The sequence below is a fragment of the Drosophila subobscura genome, chromosome O (genome assembly GCF_008121235.1).
Source record: "Drosophila subobscura isolate 14011-0131.10 chromosome O, UCBerk_Dsub_1.0, whole genome shotgun sequence".
NCBI classification, from domain to species: Eukaryota; Metazoa; Arthropoda; class Insecta; order Diptera; family Drosophilidae; genus Drosophila; species Drosophila subobscura.
The window spans coordinates 20,901,960-20,914,457 of NC_048533.1; the positions used below are offsets into that span (position 1 = coordinate 20,901,960).

At 50.0% G+C, this 12,498-nt stretch overlaps 4 protein-coding genes across 6 annotated transcripts; 2 read left to right on the forward strand and 2 right to left on the reverse strand.

Moving 5' to 3' along the window:
* The first annotated feature begins 1,136 nt into the window (after positions 1-1,136).
* On the forward strand, positions 1,137-3,222 carry LOC117896680 (adenosine deaminase 2). Its single transcript, XM_034805128.1, has 6 exons — positions 1,137-1,293; positions 1,355-1,840; positions 2,070-2,239; positions 2,293-2,474; positions 2,531-2,667; positions 2,729-3,222. Exons 1-6 carry the CDS (start codon positions 1,221-1,223, stop codon positions 3,184-3,186), a joined length of 1,506 nt encoding a protein of 501 aa, XP_034661019.1. The 5' UTR covers positions 1,137-1,220; the 3' UTR covers positions 3,187-3,222.
* On the reverse strand, positions 3,126-5,685 carry LOC117896679 (carotenoid isomerooxygenase). The gene is made up of 4 exons (XM_034805127.1): positions 5,475-5,685; positions 4,660-5,168; positions 3,549-4,602; positions 3,126-3,494 (listed from the first exon to the last, which is right to left on the reverse strand). Exons 1-4 carry the CDS (start codon positions 5,517-5,519, stop codon positions 3,219-3,221), a joined length of 1,884 nt encoding a protein of 627 aa, XP_034661018.1. The 5' UTR covers positions 5,520-5,685; the 3' UTR covers positions 3,126-3,218.
* Positions 5,523-10,480, forward strand: LOC117896678 (leucine-rich repeat-containing protein 40). 3 transcript variants are annotated; one of them, XM_034805123.1, is made up of 13 exons: positions 5,523-5,540; positions 6,063-6,106; positions 6,647-7,068; positions 7,722-7,912; positions 7,968-8,171; positions 8,290-8,413; positions 8,478-8,650; positions 8,709-9,097; positions 9,155-9,484; positions 9,580-9,723; positions 9,789-9,977; positions 10,044-10,229; positions 10,286-10,480. In XM_034805123.1, exons 2-13 carry the CDS (start codon positions 6,099-6,101, stop codon positions 10,389-10,391), a joined length of 2,466 nt encoding a protein of 821 aa, XP_034661014.1. In that variant the 5' UTR covers positions 5,523-5,540; positions 6,063-6,098; the 3' UTR covers positions 10,392-10,480. The 3 variants fall into 3 exon arrangements, with proteins under 3 accessions (XP_034661014.1, XP_034661015.1, XP_034661017.1); XM_034805124.1 differs by lacking the exon at positions 9,155-9,484 and having other exon boundaries at positions 5,524-5,540; XM_034805126.1 differs by lacking the exons at positions 5,523-5,540; positions 6,063-6,106; positions 6,647-7,068 and adding an exon at positions 7,319-7,657.
* Positions 10,481-10,876: 396 nt separating this feature from the next.
* Positions 10,877-12,037, reverse strand: LOC117897387 (cilia- and flagella-associated protein 36). Its single transcript, XM_034806195.1, has 4 exons — positions 11,890-12,037; positions 11,625-11,833; positions 11,413-11,570; positions 10,877-11,354 (listed from the first exon to the last, which is right to left on the reverse strand). Exons 1-4 carry the CDS (start codon positions 11,990-11,992, stop codon positions 10,901-10,903), a joined length of 924 nt encoding a protein of 307 aa, XP_034662086.1. The 5' UTR covers positions 11,993-12,037; the 3' UTR covers positions 10,877-10,900.
* Between the last annotated feature and the right edge of the window lie 461 nt (positions 12,038-12,498).

Here is a 12,498-nt window from a genome sequence, read left to right on the forward strand (position 1 = left end):
AACAAGGTGACTTTGTTAACTGTGTCAAGAACCAGTTACTTATTACCCACGCTCTCTCTCTCTCTCTCAAACTTCGTTTGTTGTTGTTTTGCTACCTTTTGTCCCGATCCGCGGCATTGATTCGCTCCGTGCACACATTTTAGTCTTGGTCACATGGTCTTAAATTCTAAGGTTCTTTCCTCTCCAAGTTTTAGTGCACGATTTTCATGCATTATTTTCTCTGCGTGTAAATGCTGTAATGAGGCATAAATAAATAAATAATTATGCAAATTATTTCTGACATTCAAAATAAAGCTGCTAATGAGAAGCAAAAGGAAACGGAAAACAAATGTGAAAGTTCTGTCTAGAAATCGAAGTGCCATGCCTACTTTCAGGCTGAAGTATGAAAATTAATTCCATAAATTCTATGCCTAATTCGCTGTGCTAAAGATCTGTTTAATTTGAGAGAACATAGATGCAAATAAGTAGATTATTGAGCGGGTGAGCTCTCAGCCAGCGAACTACCTTCCATCCATAATGGACGGTCCCCCCTTATCACAGTCAATGTCAAGCATCAGTTTAGTGAATCAACAAATAACAAATAACAAAAAATAACAAATTGGGCAAGTAAACAATACGCAAAAAAATTACCATACAACTCAATGTGCAAATATGTAAAAATAAAAGCATAGCCTGATAAAAACATAGCCAGTGTCAGGTATAGGCGATCGAGGAGATGCGCTACAAAAAGTGCGATAATTTTCATGAATTTATTGTAAGAGAGCAAAAAACTTGGGAGATTTTTATAGCGTATTAAATGCACTTCCAGACTCTCTCTTGGCGTGCGGTAGGGTATGTCTGTGCTGGCATTGATGCGTTCATGAAATCTATGTGCAAAATTGCCCCATGGCCAGTGTCAACGAAAGCGGCGGGCGGGCAGGCAGGCGGTTGATGGCATTTCGCACCCACAAACAGGCAGCGTAGAATGTACAGAGACTAAACGCTGACATTGAACTGCAGCAGCCACTGCCGCAGATCATGAACCGAGTGTGGAGAGATGTGGAAATTGCACCCGAAAAACTACAACAACAAAAGCAAAAGCAAACACACACACACACAATATGGGTCAGGCAGCGGGGGCTTTATCAGTTGGCTGGCAAACGCCGAGCGACGAGCATCAAATCCGAGTTTAAAATAACAAAAATACGGCGTATTTATTTCTGTGACGGAACTGGGAAGCGATGATGCTGGGACTGGAACTGCTATGCCTGGTGTCGCCTCTGCTGCTGGGGGGCCTGCAGGCCACGGACTTACGTAAGTGCGGGACAGATCAGCGAGTGGGTCGGGACTCACCCCTTTTCGATTATTCGCGCAGCTTACGAGACACTGCGGGAGCAGATCATGGAAGCGGAGCGACTGGCCTCGCTGGGCGGCAATATTTGGCTCACCTCGGACGAGGAGAAGGCCAACAGCATCCTGATGAACGCCAAGCGTGCGGAGATTGCTGAGGGCATCAAGACGCCGGAGAAGTATCCCCCCGCCATGCACTTTTTCCAAGGCAGGCAGTATGTGCGGCAGAGCGAGGTTTTCCGCTTCATACAAAAGATGCCAAAGGGCGCCTTTCTGCACGGGCACAACACGGGCATGGTGACGTCCAAGTGGGTGATTGGCAATCTCACCACCACCAATAATCTCTACACATGCCGCAATGTAGATGGACTGCTGGTGTTCACATACGATCAGGGTGGCTGCCACAGCGAGGTGCAGAATGTGTGCACGGAGCGCATCAATGCCGAGGATCGGGACAAGTACGAGCGGCAGCTGGAGAAGCACATTAATATGCATCGACAGAGGCCAGAAGGTAACAAAACGACAACAATTAAAGTGCTGAGAGAGAGCGTGGGGAATAAGTTATTGGTTTTAACACAGCTGACAAAGTCACCTTGTAAGCAAATTCACTTTTGTCCGTGGTGAAATTACTAACAAGGTGAAGTTATTCAACACGCTTAAGAAGACAAGTGCTAGAAAGGGATAGACATAGAGTAGTGGCCCGTTTCGTGTTTCGTTTCACTTTCTTCTTCTCTTCCCAGCTCTCTTGCCGCAACGCAAAAAGATTTGGGAACGCTTTGAGAATATTTTTACGACTGTCGATCGGCTGTACAAGTACCGACCCTCCTACTGCGCCTACCACAAGCGCCTGCTGGAGGAGCTGTGCGAGGATAACATTATCTATGCGGAGGTGCGCGCCTCCCTGTCACCCGTGAGTATGTTTTGCAGTCATAGAGGAGCGTTAACCGTAATCCCCTTTGTCAGCTGTACGACGACAACAATCGCACGCTGAGCACGCTGGAGGTGGCCAACGAGCTGGAACGCATTGTGGAGGAGTTCAAGGCGAAGCATCACGACTTTGTGGGCTTAAAGGTGATCTACGCCAAGCGGAATCGTGCCAGCGAGGAGGAGATGAGCAGACGCATTACCACATTCAAGCAGTTGCAGTGAGTGTAAGAACAAATAGAACCCAGGAGAAGTGTAACTCTGTTTTCCCCCGCAGCCATGCCAAGCCGAACTTTGTCATAGGATTCGATTTGATTGGCCAAGAGGACACGGGTGATCCGCTCAACAAATACGTCAACGAGCTGTCCGATCTGCCCAGCACCGCCAACTACTTTTTCCACGCGGGCGAGACAAGTGAGACAATCAAACAGCCAAAGGAAAAGGCAACCCAAACTAATGATCATTTTCTCCACAGATTGGCATGGCCGCACCGACTGGAACATGATGGATGCCATACTGTTGGGCTCCAAGCGCATTGGACATGCCTTTGCCCTGCCCAAGCATCCGCAGTTGTGGTCCACGATCAAGAAGCGTGACATTGCCATCGAGGTGAATCCCATTTCCAATCAGGTGCTGGGCTTTGTCTGGGATCTGCGCAATCATCCTGCGAGCTTTTTGATAGCCCAAAACTTTCCCATTGTGATATCATCCGATGATCCCGGGCTCTGGGGTGCCAAGGGTCTCAGCTTTGACTTTTACTACGCGTTCATGGCCATGGCGCCGGCGGAGGCGGACTTGCGCTTCCTTAAGCAGCTGGCCCTGAACTCCATCAAGTATGCGGTGCTCACATCGGACGAGCGGCGCAAGATCAATCGCATCTTTCAGCGCAAGTGGCACGAGTTTATTGCCAATGTCTTGAATCCAAAGTTTTAATTCTAATACACAAAATCAGAGTAAGATCAAACCTAATCCGCACTTGGCGCATACCAGCCATGCAGGCACTTGGGCACTGGTCCGCTGGTGTGAAAGTCACAGCGTCCCAGCTCCGTCATGGTCTTGGCACAGAGCACAATGAGGCCCACGTAGCGATCGTTGAGTCCACCCACGACCATGGAGGCGAGTATGACGCCATCATCCTCGCTCTGCGGCTGCGGCGAGGGCACAAAAATGGGCTCACTGGGGTAGACATTCTCCTCGCACCAGCTGAGGCTCGTCTTTTGCCACACGTCCACTTTGAGGAGCTGCGGGGGGAGGAGTTTTACCAGGAGACGCTTCAGGGGTTATGGCCTACTCACCGTGCCCGGATTGGGTGCATCCACATCGGAGCTTATGGCATAAAAGTAGCGATAGTCTTTGCCATTGTGCTTGTCATAGTTGATCCGCGGCGTCTCGCAGCCCCAATCGCAGAGCATTTCGGGACGCAAGAAGATGCCACGTGGATCCTGGTAAGCCTCCGCGCGACTGTTTTCGAGGGTCACCAGATTAATGGCTGCCTCCAGCTCGTAGCGCCCACGCTTAACTTCACGCTGTGGCAGCTCTTCGTCGGGATGCTCCCCTGCAGTCTTGCCATTGGTGGGCATGTAGGTAATATCCGCATACTGCGACACGGAATGCTTCAGCGTTCTCGAAGGTTGAGCGCTGCTTAGACCCGCCAGCGACAAAGACTTGATGAGGCGTCTCCTACCCGCCGCTGAGCCCGTCTCGTGGCTGTGCATCTTGGTGCCGAGAGGCAGCACAAATCGCAGTGGACGACCGCGAAAGAGCGTGGCATAGTTGGGATTCGTTTGCATATTGGCAATGGCCTCCAGGTACATGCAGTTGATCATCTCGGGATTCTTGTAGCTGCAAATGTCCACCACAACGTGGCCATCCAGCTCGAAGCAGTTGATGATGTGCAAGTAGAAGAAAGACTCCGACTCGTAGGACTGCAGCAGCTTGCCGCTCGAACGTTCAATCAAATGGAAGATCGTTGGCTTGTCCTCGAACCACTTGAGACACGCGGACAGATTCTGATTGGACAGCTGCGCCTTGATGTACTCCGTGAGCGACACGGACAGCGGCTGTTCCACAATAACAAAATAGTGCTCGGTGATGCCAAAGGTGTGCATATAGCCGGGATGCAGCTTCCAGCGGCATGGCAGCGTGGCCACCACGTGCGCCTCCTCGAACATGTGCTGGCCCTTGGGGAAGCATATGATGGTGTACGCCGGCCCGGACTTGGTCATTGCTGTGCCCAAATTGTAGACTGTGCCGCTGGGCAGCACATGCGGATGCGAAGTGTGATTGACCACGCCCACATAGTCGCTCAGGCAGATGCGTCCCTCAGTGGCCAGAGTGCAGGGATTGATGCTGCAATTGGCAGACTTTAGAGAGGAAACAAACGATAGGAAAGGATTTGGTACCCACCGATGCATAAAGGGAGTCTCAGTAAACGTGTAATACTCATCGCCAAAGGGGTAAATGGATATCATCGAGTTATCCGTGCCATTATCCGGTCTAAAGATAGCCGCAAATTTGTCAAAAATCGAATGACAAGGATCCGGCACCGCTGCCGTGCCAAACTCCGTCACAACAATCCGCTGAGCTGCGCGATTCTTGCGCAGTGTCTCCGTGTCCACGAAGCGGCTCTGGTAGGTCACGCGTCCATTCCTTATGGCAAAACGATGCAGCAGCGCGGAGCAGTCGAAGAGATGGCCAAAGCGCTGTTCGCCCACCTTCCAGCTGCCGGGACCATTGCGCAGCAGGCTGCCATTGAGCCACTTGGGTATGTGGCCGCTGGCATGACCCTCAATGGGATCCACAATCTCACGCTCGCAGGAGCGCAGCCAGACATCCGAGGAACAGTTGGGATAGTAACGACCGCTGCCATCCAGTCGCTGTGCTTCCGGATCATGCTCTTTATCATCGTATTTGACCTGTGGGAGAACGAAGGGAGGGGTTGAATCGGAGCGCTAATCCAAAAGAATTTGTTGCCATGGATTAATGTGGATTATTCTGTCCGCTGGCGCTATTCCCACATTCCATATGCCCCAGCTGTGCGGGTTCTCAAGGAAGGTCTGTGGCTGGCTATGGATTAGCTAAAGCTCAAAAACTGATGAAATTCAAATTCAACTTCATTCATTTGAAATTCTGTCAACTGCTCGTTTTGGATAAACTTTTTTGGAATCCTTTCGCCCCATTTTGGAGTTCGAAATTGTATCGTTAATAATTTTTGGACTAACCGCAAAGAAATCCCGCATAAAGCTCTTGAACACCCCAGCCGCCATTGCCAAGGAAATTCTGTCGAGGTGAGTCCTCGGCTGATGCAATATCCAAAAGCAGAAACACAACAATCCACGTGTGCAGTGCCGTTCCGTTTCGTTTCGTTCCGTTTGCAATGAAAACCAAATGACAACTGGCAAGTGCTCCCCCAGTGTTGGTTCGCACCTAATGCCGGTGCGCCGCCCAGCCCAGCACGGCCCAGGCCATCCACAGGGCTAGCTGATGAGGGTGGTGGCGGCGACCAATTGGAGGCAACTGACCCTACGCCGTGTGCCAGCGTTATTCATAATTTTGATTGACAGACGACGTAGCTAGACCAAACGCCCCCTCCAAGCACACAAGTGGGGGAAAGACTCGGAAATTTGTTTTGCGGGGGCTCAGCATTTTTGCCGCTTCGTCGCTCACTCGCTGAGGTGTGCATTGGCTGCATTGCTAGGAAACTCAACACCACACCCACTGACAGACTGTCAGACTGACTGACTAACAGACTGCCTGACTTCTATGGCTGACCTTGCGCCGTTACTAACGTATCTCGTATCTCCCCACAGAAGAAGAAGCCAAAGCGCAGCAAAGTCAAGCCCAAGATGATGAAGTAAGTAAAACCGAATTAAGCGAATTAACCCTAAGCCTTTAAGCTGCTTGCGGCCTGCACACACACACACATAGATGCATAGATTTAAGTTCATGATCAAATCAATTACTGGGCCCACTCGAAGTCATTTAGAAACATAAATCGCCGGAGAACAGGTGCAGCATCAGCTCTGCCCTAGATCCGGCATCTTAAATTGATTTTAATTTGTGCAGCTGCAGCTCTTCAAATGCTAAATCTATTAGATGCAAGAGGGATTCCCAATTAAGTTCTGCGTATCAAAAATGTAAACCTTCCAAGCTTAGTTAGTTCTTAACGTAATTAGTTACATTTTTCTTACTTAAATTTCCATTTTCCGTTAAAGTCACACGAGCAGTGTTGTTAAACGCACAATTCACACCTCGAACAGCTGATTTGCGCAGCTGAAAAAGAAAAAGACAAAAACAAACGACGCAAATATTGGACATAATTAGAATTTAAGGCCAACCTGGCGGCAATTTGACTAGTTGACACCTTTAACCTTCTCCACCTGTGCCCGCTCAGCTTCAACAACGTCCAAGACACTGCCAGCCTGTACGCCTTCAACAACTTGGCCAAGGAATGTAATTTTTCGCCTACCGACAGTGGCTACGATTTTGACGACTGCTCCTGGTTCAATTTCTACGGCAATCCCAACGACATGAGCGGCGACTCTGTGCCAAGGAATGGCCCTGCAAGTGGGTCCGCCAGCAGAATTCCACGATGTGCCCAAAGACCACGCCAAATGGCGGCGTCCCCGAGATCACCTCAAATGGCGGCGTCGCCACGGCCGCGTATGGCGGCATCCCCCCGGCCAAACTACGCCTTCCAGCCACTATTCCATGAACGTGCAACCCACGAGGACGATACAGTATTAACGCAGGAGCTGTGGAAGCTGGCGCGCAAGTCGGGCACGCTGAATCTGTCGAACAAGGGATTGGCTCGTGGTGAGTAAAATGCCGCCAAGCAATGCAGTGCACCCACCCAAGTGTAGCTTCAAATGTTAGGCACCCATGCAGTGGTGTCGCAGCAGCAATATCAACGCTGGAGGTCCCAGGTGAGGCCGCGCAACGAGGAGCAGCAGCAGTCAATGTGCAACGATCTCGTTGACAGCAGCGCCTTGTGGTTTCAGTTCATGTGAGACAATCGCGAATGATCTCGAACTTGGCCCTGGCAGTCCCTTAAAAGGAGACGACAACATTTGCCGCTTCACTGGGCAGCGCCCGTGCCTGCAGTCGATGTCTTAAAGGTGTTCCCAATGTGCGCCAGTCAACGTTTAGTTTGCGCAGCGTGCTGGCTGCTCGCGGATCCCAGTTGTTGCATCCTCCATCAAAATTGCGTCCTCCAAGCCAACAACGCGCAAGAAGCAGCAGCTAACATCGTTCTGCATCTGTGCACCGCACCCGCGACGACGACGTAGCTACTATCAGATTCGAGAATTCCAGATGGCCTCCTCGGAGAGCGAGGACCCAGACGATGAGCTAGAGCTGGAATTGGACGAGGATGAGCCAGCGCCGCAGCCCAGCGACGAAGCCTGTAGCTTAGTGTTAGTCTTGAGGCCAACAGTCGGCTAATTGTTTCCATAATTCCTTCGTTTTAGTGCCCCAGCGATTGTACGACATCAACGATGCGGATGAGGACAGCAAGGCGGCCACGCTGGAGCAGCTGTGCATCAAGGAGGAGGATGCCTGGTGGAACCAAGTGCCATTGACCAACTTGGATTTGAGTTCCAATGCTTTGACGAAGCTTTCGCCAAAGATTGAGAATCTGCAGTCGCTGACCGTGTTGACTGTATGTGCCGCAAGCCACCAGCCTGACTTTTCCTTGAACTGATCCTCTCTTTTAGCTCCATGACAACGCCCTAGCATCGCTGCCGCCGGAGATTGGTAAGCTGGAGAAGCTCGTGCGCCTGAATGTGAGTCGCAACAAGCTCAGCGACTTGCCCAGGGAGCTGTACAGCCTGCCCGAGCTGCGGCATTTGAATATCAGCTACAATCAGTTCAACGAACTCAATCCGGACATCAGCGACTTGCACATGCTGGAGTTTCTGGTGAGTGTGGAGTGCCTTCCCCTTTGCGTTCATTCCGGTTGTGGTGTCTTATTAATCTGTGTAATCCCCCCATCCCCCCTCTAACTCCGCTTGTTAACCCAAATTCTAACCCTAAAAGGATGCTGGGCATAATAACATACAATCCCTGCCTGGCGGTATTGGTTTTCTGGTGCGCTTAACCGCCCTCTTGTTGCCCCATAATCACATTAAGGATTTGCCTCCTGATCTGGTTAACATGCGCTGTAAGTGCCTCACTAAGAGTGCCCCCGTCCTGCCATTAACTCTTGATCTCGACCCCCCTCGAAGCTTTGCAAAGGGTGGACCTCATGCAGAACGACCTCACCTGCTTGCCCGAGGACATGGGCCTGCTGAGGAAGCTGCAGTTTCTGTACATCCAACACAATGACATCCTGGAGCTGTCCGACTTTGAGGGCAATGAGGCACTGACCGAGCTGCATGCCAGCAACAATTATATAGAGGTAAGATGTTCATTTAAATGGATAAATATTCCCTCTAAAATATTTCCTCTCCACCCAGAACATACCCATTAGGATGTGCGAGAACTTGCCGCACCTAAAAGTGCTCGATCTGCGTGACAATAAGATAACAGAGCTGCCCGATGAGCTGTGTCTGCTGCGTAATCTCAACCGCCTGGATGTCTCGAACAACAGCATTGACACGCTGCCCGTCAGTCTGGCCTCGCTGGCACATTTGATTAGCCTACAGGTGGAGGGTAATCCCATCAAGTCGATTCGGCGGGACATCCTGCAGTGCGGCACAACGCGCATACTGAAGACGCTGCAGGAGCGTTCGCTGGCCAAGACCAAGGAGGAGGGCGGCTCCACCGATGGTGCTGCTGGAGCGCGCCTAAGTGGCGGACAAACCGGCGCCGCAGCAGGCGACACAGCCGCAAACTATCCCGACAGGTATGTGCAGCAGGTTATGCTCAGCATTTCAGAGCAGCAAACTCATCCACGCCGCAGCAGCTATCAGCCAGAACCAGAGCAGCAGCCACAAGAGCAGCCACAGCAGCAGCATTTTCCGTGTCAGTGTCAATACCAGTGCCAGTCGCAAATGCAATTGGAGGCCCCGCACTTCTGTGTCTATGAGCCGCCGCGCAACTATGCGCCATACCAATCAGTGGACTATGAACAAGAGCAAAGAATGGACCCATCTGGGCAATATATGCCGCAGCAGCAGCAAGACTTTCCAACGTTCAATGGCTTTGGTGGCATGTTTCAGCAGCAGCAGCAACTATTCTATGGCCAGAACGGTTCAAACTTCAATCAGTGCGCCGTCTGTCCGCGTTGGGTGTAGCGTATCACCAAGTTCCAAGTTACATTGCTGTCCTTAAGCCCAAAACGCAACACAAAAGGAATAATTTGAGCCTCTTCTCTCTCTCCCGCAGATACAAACTGCGTCACACGCGCACTTTGGCTGTCAATTTGGAGGAATTAACCGATGTGCCCGATGAAGTCTTTCAGTTGGCACAGGCTGAGGGTGTGCATGTGGTGGACTTTGCGCGGAATAACCTGAGAACGTTGCCAAAAGGGTGGGCTAATACATTTTCCACATGATGAATGTTTCTTAAATGAATTTCTCTGTCTTTCTGTGCAGCTTGCAGCACATGCAGCAACTCGTCACGGAGCTGGTGCTCGCCCACAATCTCATTGCCCAAGTGCCGCAGTTCATTTCACAGTTTACGCGCATTTCGTTGCTGAATTTATCCAACAATCTGCTGACTGACTTGCCCAAGGAGTTTGGTGTGCTGAACACGCTGCGCGAGCTGAACATAGCCAACAATCGGTGGGTGCTACGAGAAACACTTTAACTATAAATTTATACAAGTCTCTGCCTACGTTTTCCTTTCAGCTTTGCGTTTATTCCCAACGGCTTGTACGACCTGCAGGGTCTGGAGATACTCATTGCCAGCGATAATCACATCAAGGAGTTGAATGTCTCAGGACTAAAGTGCATGCCGCGCTTGTCCACGCTGGATTTGCGCAACAATGACATTGATTTCATACCGCCCATCTTGGGTACACTGACCAACATAACGTAAGAACAAACGCTGTATATTGAGCACTCAAAGACATTTAATTCCTTCCTTACAGCCACTTGGAGCTGGTGGGCAATCCATTTCGCCAGCCACGTCATCAAATCCTAATGAAGGGCACCGACTCAATTATGTCATATCTGCGGGATCGCGTGCCCAGATAGAGCCACAAAATCGCAATTTACTTTCTTTTATTTAAGCCAATTTGACACTTGTACAATTGTTTTTGTTTTGGTACAAGTTCTATAACCCGGATAACTCTCTACTACAAAGCTCCACCACGCCCACACACAGCCATGCTTCAAGCTTAAGCCTCTGCCTGTGCGTGGACGTGGCGGAGATCGCTCAAGGAAGGTACCTTATAACATATAGCAAATATCCCCCGCAGCTACCAACTATCAACTGAACTAGTCAGCGTTTGGCCAGGCACAACGCACACTCAACGTTAAATTCTGTTTGAAAATGAGCAATAAAAATTACAAAATCAAAGACAAATTATAGAAAAAGAAGCAAATGCAAATTCTAAATATTTTTAAGCAATTTTTACATCAATTATTTAATTGTTTAGTGTCGAGCGAAGGGAACCAATATTAATAGTGAAGAAAAGGCAAGCTGCAAGGTAACTTAGACCTAAGAAGTGTTAAATTTAAACTCAAAACAAAACGTTTCCCGCTTAGTTATGCTCCACAACTTCGCTGCGCAGTCGCTTGGCCAGTGTGCGGCGCAGCTGCAGTGCTGAATTCTCCTCGCTCTCGGGCGGCGCAGAGAGCTCCATGGTCTTGCCACCGTTCTCGAGCAGCTGCTGTGCCACTTGTGCGCTGCTGGGACGAGCACCCTCGGCGCCCTGCGGACTGCCACGGGCCAGTGTCTCCTGCAGCTGCTTGGCGCGTGCCTGCTTCTTGATCTCCACGATTTTGTCGCGCTGCTGGCGCAGATACTCCTGACGCGATGTCACATCGGTGGGATCCACCCTGTCCTCCTGCTCGAAGAACAGATTCAAGCGCTGAAACTTGTCGTTGACTAGATCCAAGCTGGCCTCCTGGTCGGGCGTCAAGGCAGCCTCGGGACTCTCCAGCTCATCGGCCACAGTTTTGGCAATGAGTTGATCCACATCAACGGCGGCATCGCTGTGAGTAGAAAAATCATGAGAAGGGGAGCACATTCATGCACATTCGATCTGCCCACCCCTGATCGGAGCCAGTGGCGCTGTTGCTGTCACCCTCATCCAGGGAACTTTGTGCCAATTGATTTTTCTCTATCAGATCCAAGGCCTGCAGCTGCAGCTCCACATTGCGTTGCGTCATCATGCGTATGAAGATCTTCACGTCATTGGCTGCCCATATCTAGAGGCGATTTTCATTAGCTGGAGGCTGGGCAGAGACTGCTCTTGGGCGTACCTGTTGGAACAGCACCTGATGGAACTGAAAGGGATTCTCGCCCTGGCCCTGCTGACGACCCTCCAGGCAGGCCAGCTCGAATTGCTCTGGGGATATTTGCATTTCCTCCATGAAGCTGCCGAGCATGTAGTCGACGAGGTTCTTGTATTCCTCGTGAATCTGTAGGATTTCCTCATTGTGCTCGTCCAACTGCAGATTGGGATCTAAGACTGCACCAAGAGGGGGTTAGGGTTAGGAGATGACGTGGCCCTACTGGTAGTCTCACCCAAAGATCTCTGCTCGATGAAGGTCTGCAGCGGTGCATTCCACACGGGTCCATGCAGGAAGCAAACCAGCGAATCAAAAACCCAAGAATCTTCCACGGACATGTTTGATGCAACTTCCACAGATAGTCCCCAATGCCGTAATGCGAAAAGTTCAGGCTGTCAGCATTTGTTTGGTCCTTGAAAGGACGTCGCGTTGCCACGGCAACACCCAACACCCGAGGAAACCCAACAACCTCAAGGGTTGTACGGACAATAAAAAACGCTTGGCAGAGCTTCGACGCATGTTTTTTTTCTGTTTAAAAACTATTAAAAACTATTATTTAATTTACTCATAATCATAATATAGTTTATATATATCGTTTATGTTTAAACAACTAAATAAAGTATCCAAATTATATATATGTAATGGGTATGTGTGTGTGTGTAGGCGTGGGTGTACGTGTACGTGTGTGTGTGTGTGTGTGTGTTAGGTTTAGGGATTAGACGACAGCATATCATATATAGTACATATATAAATACCATGTATAAACTATAGTGTTTGTTTTTGCTTTCATTATTTTCGCTTCTTATTATTTTATTTTTCCTTTTCCGTTTTCTGTTAATTATTT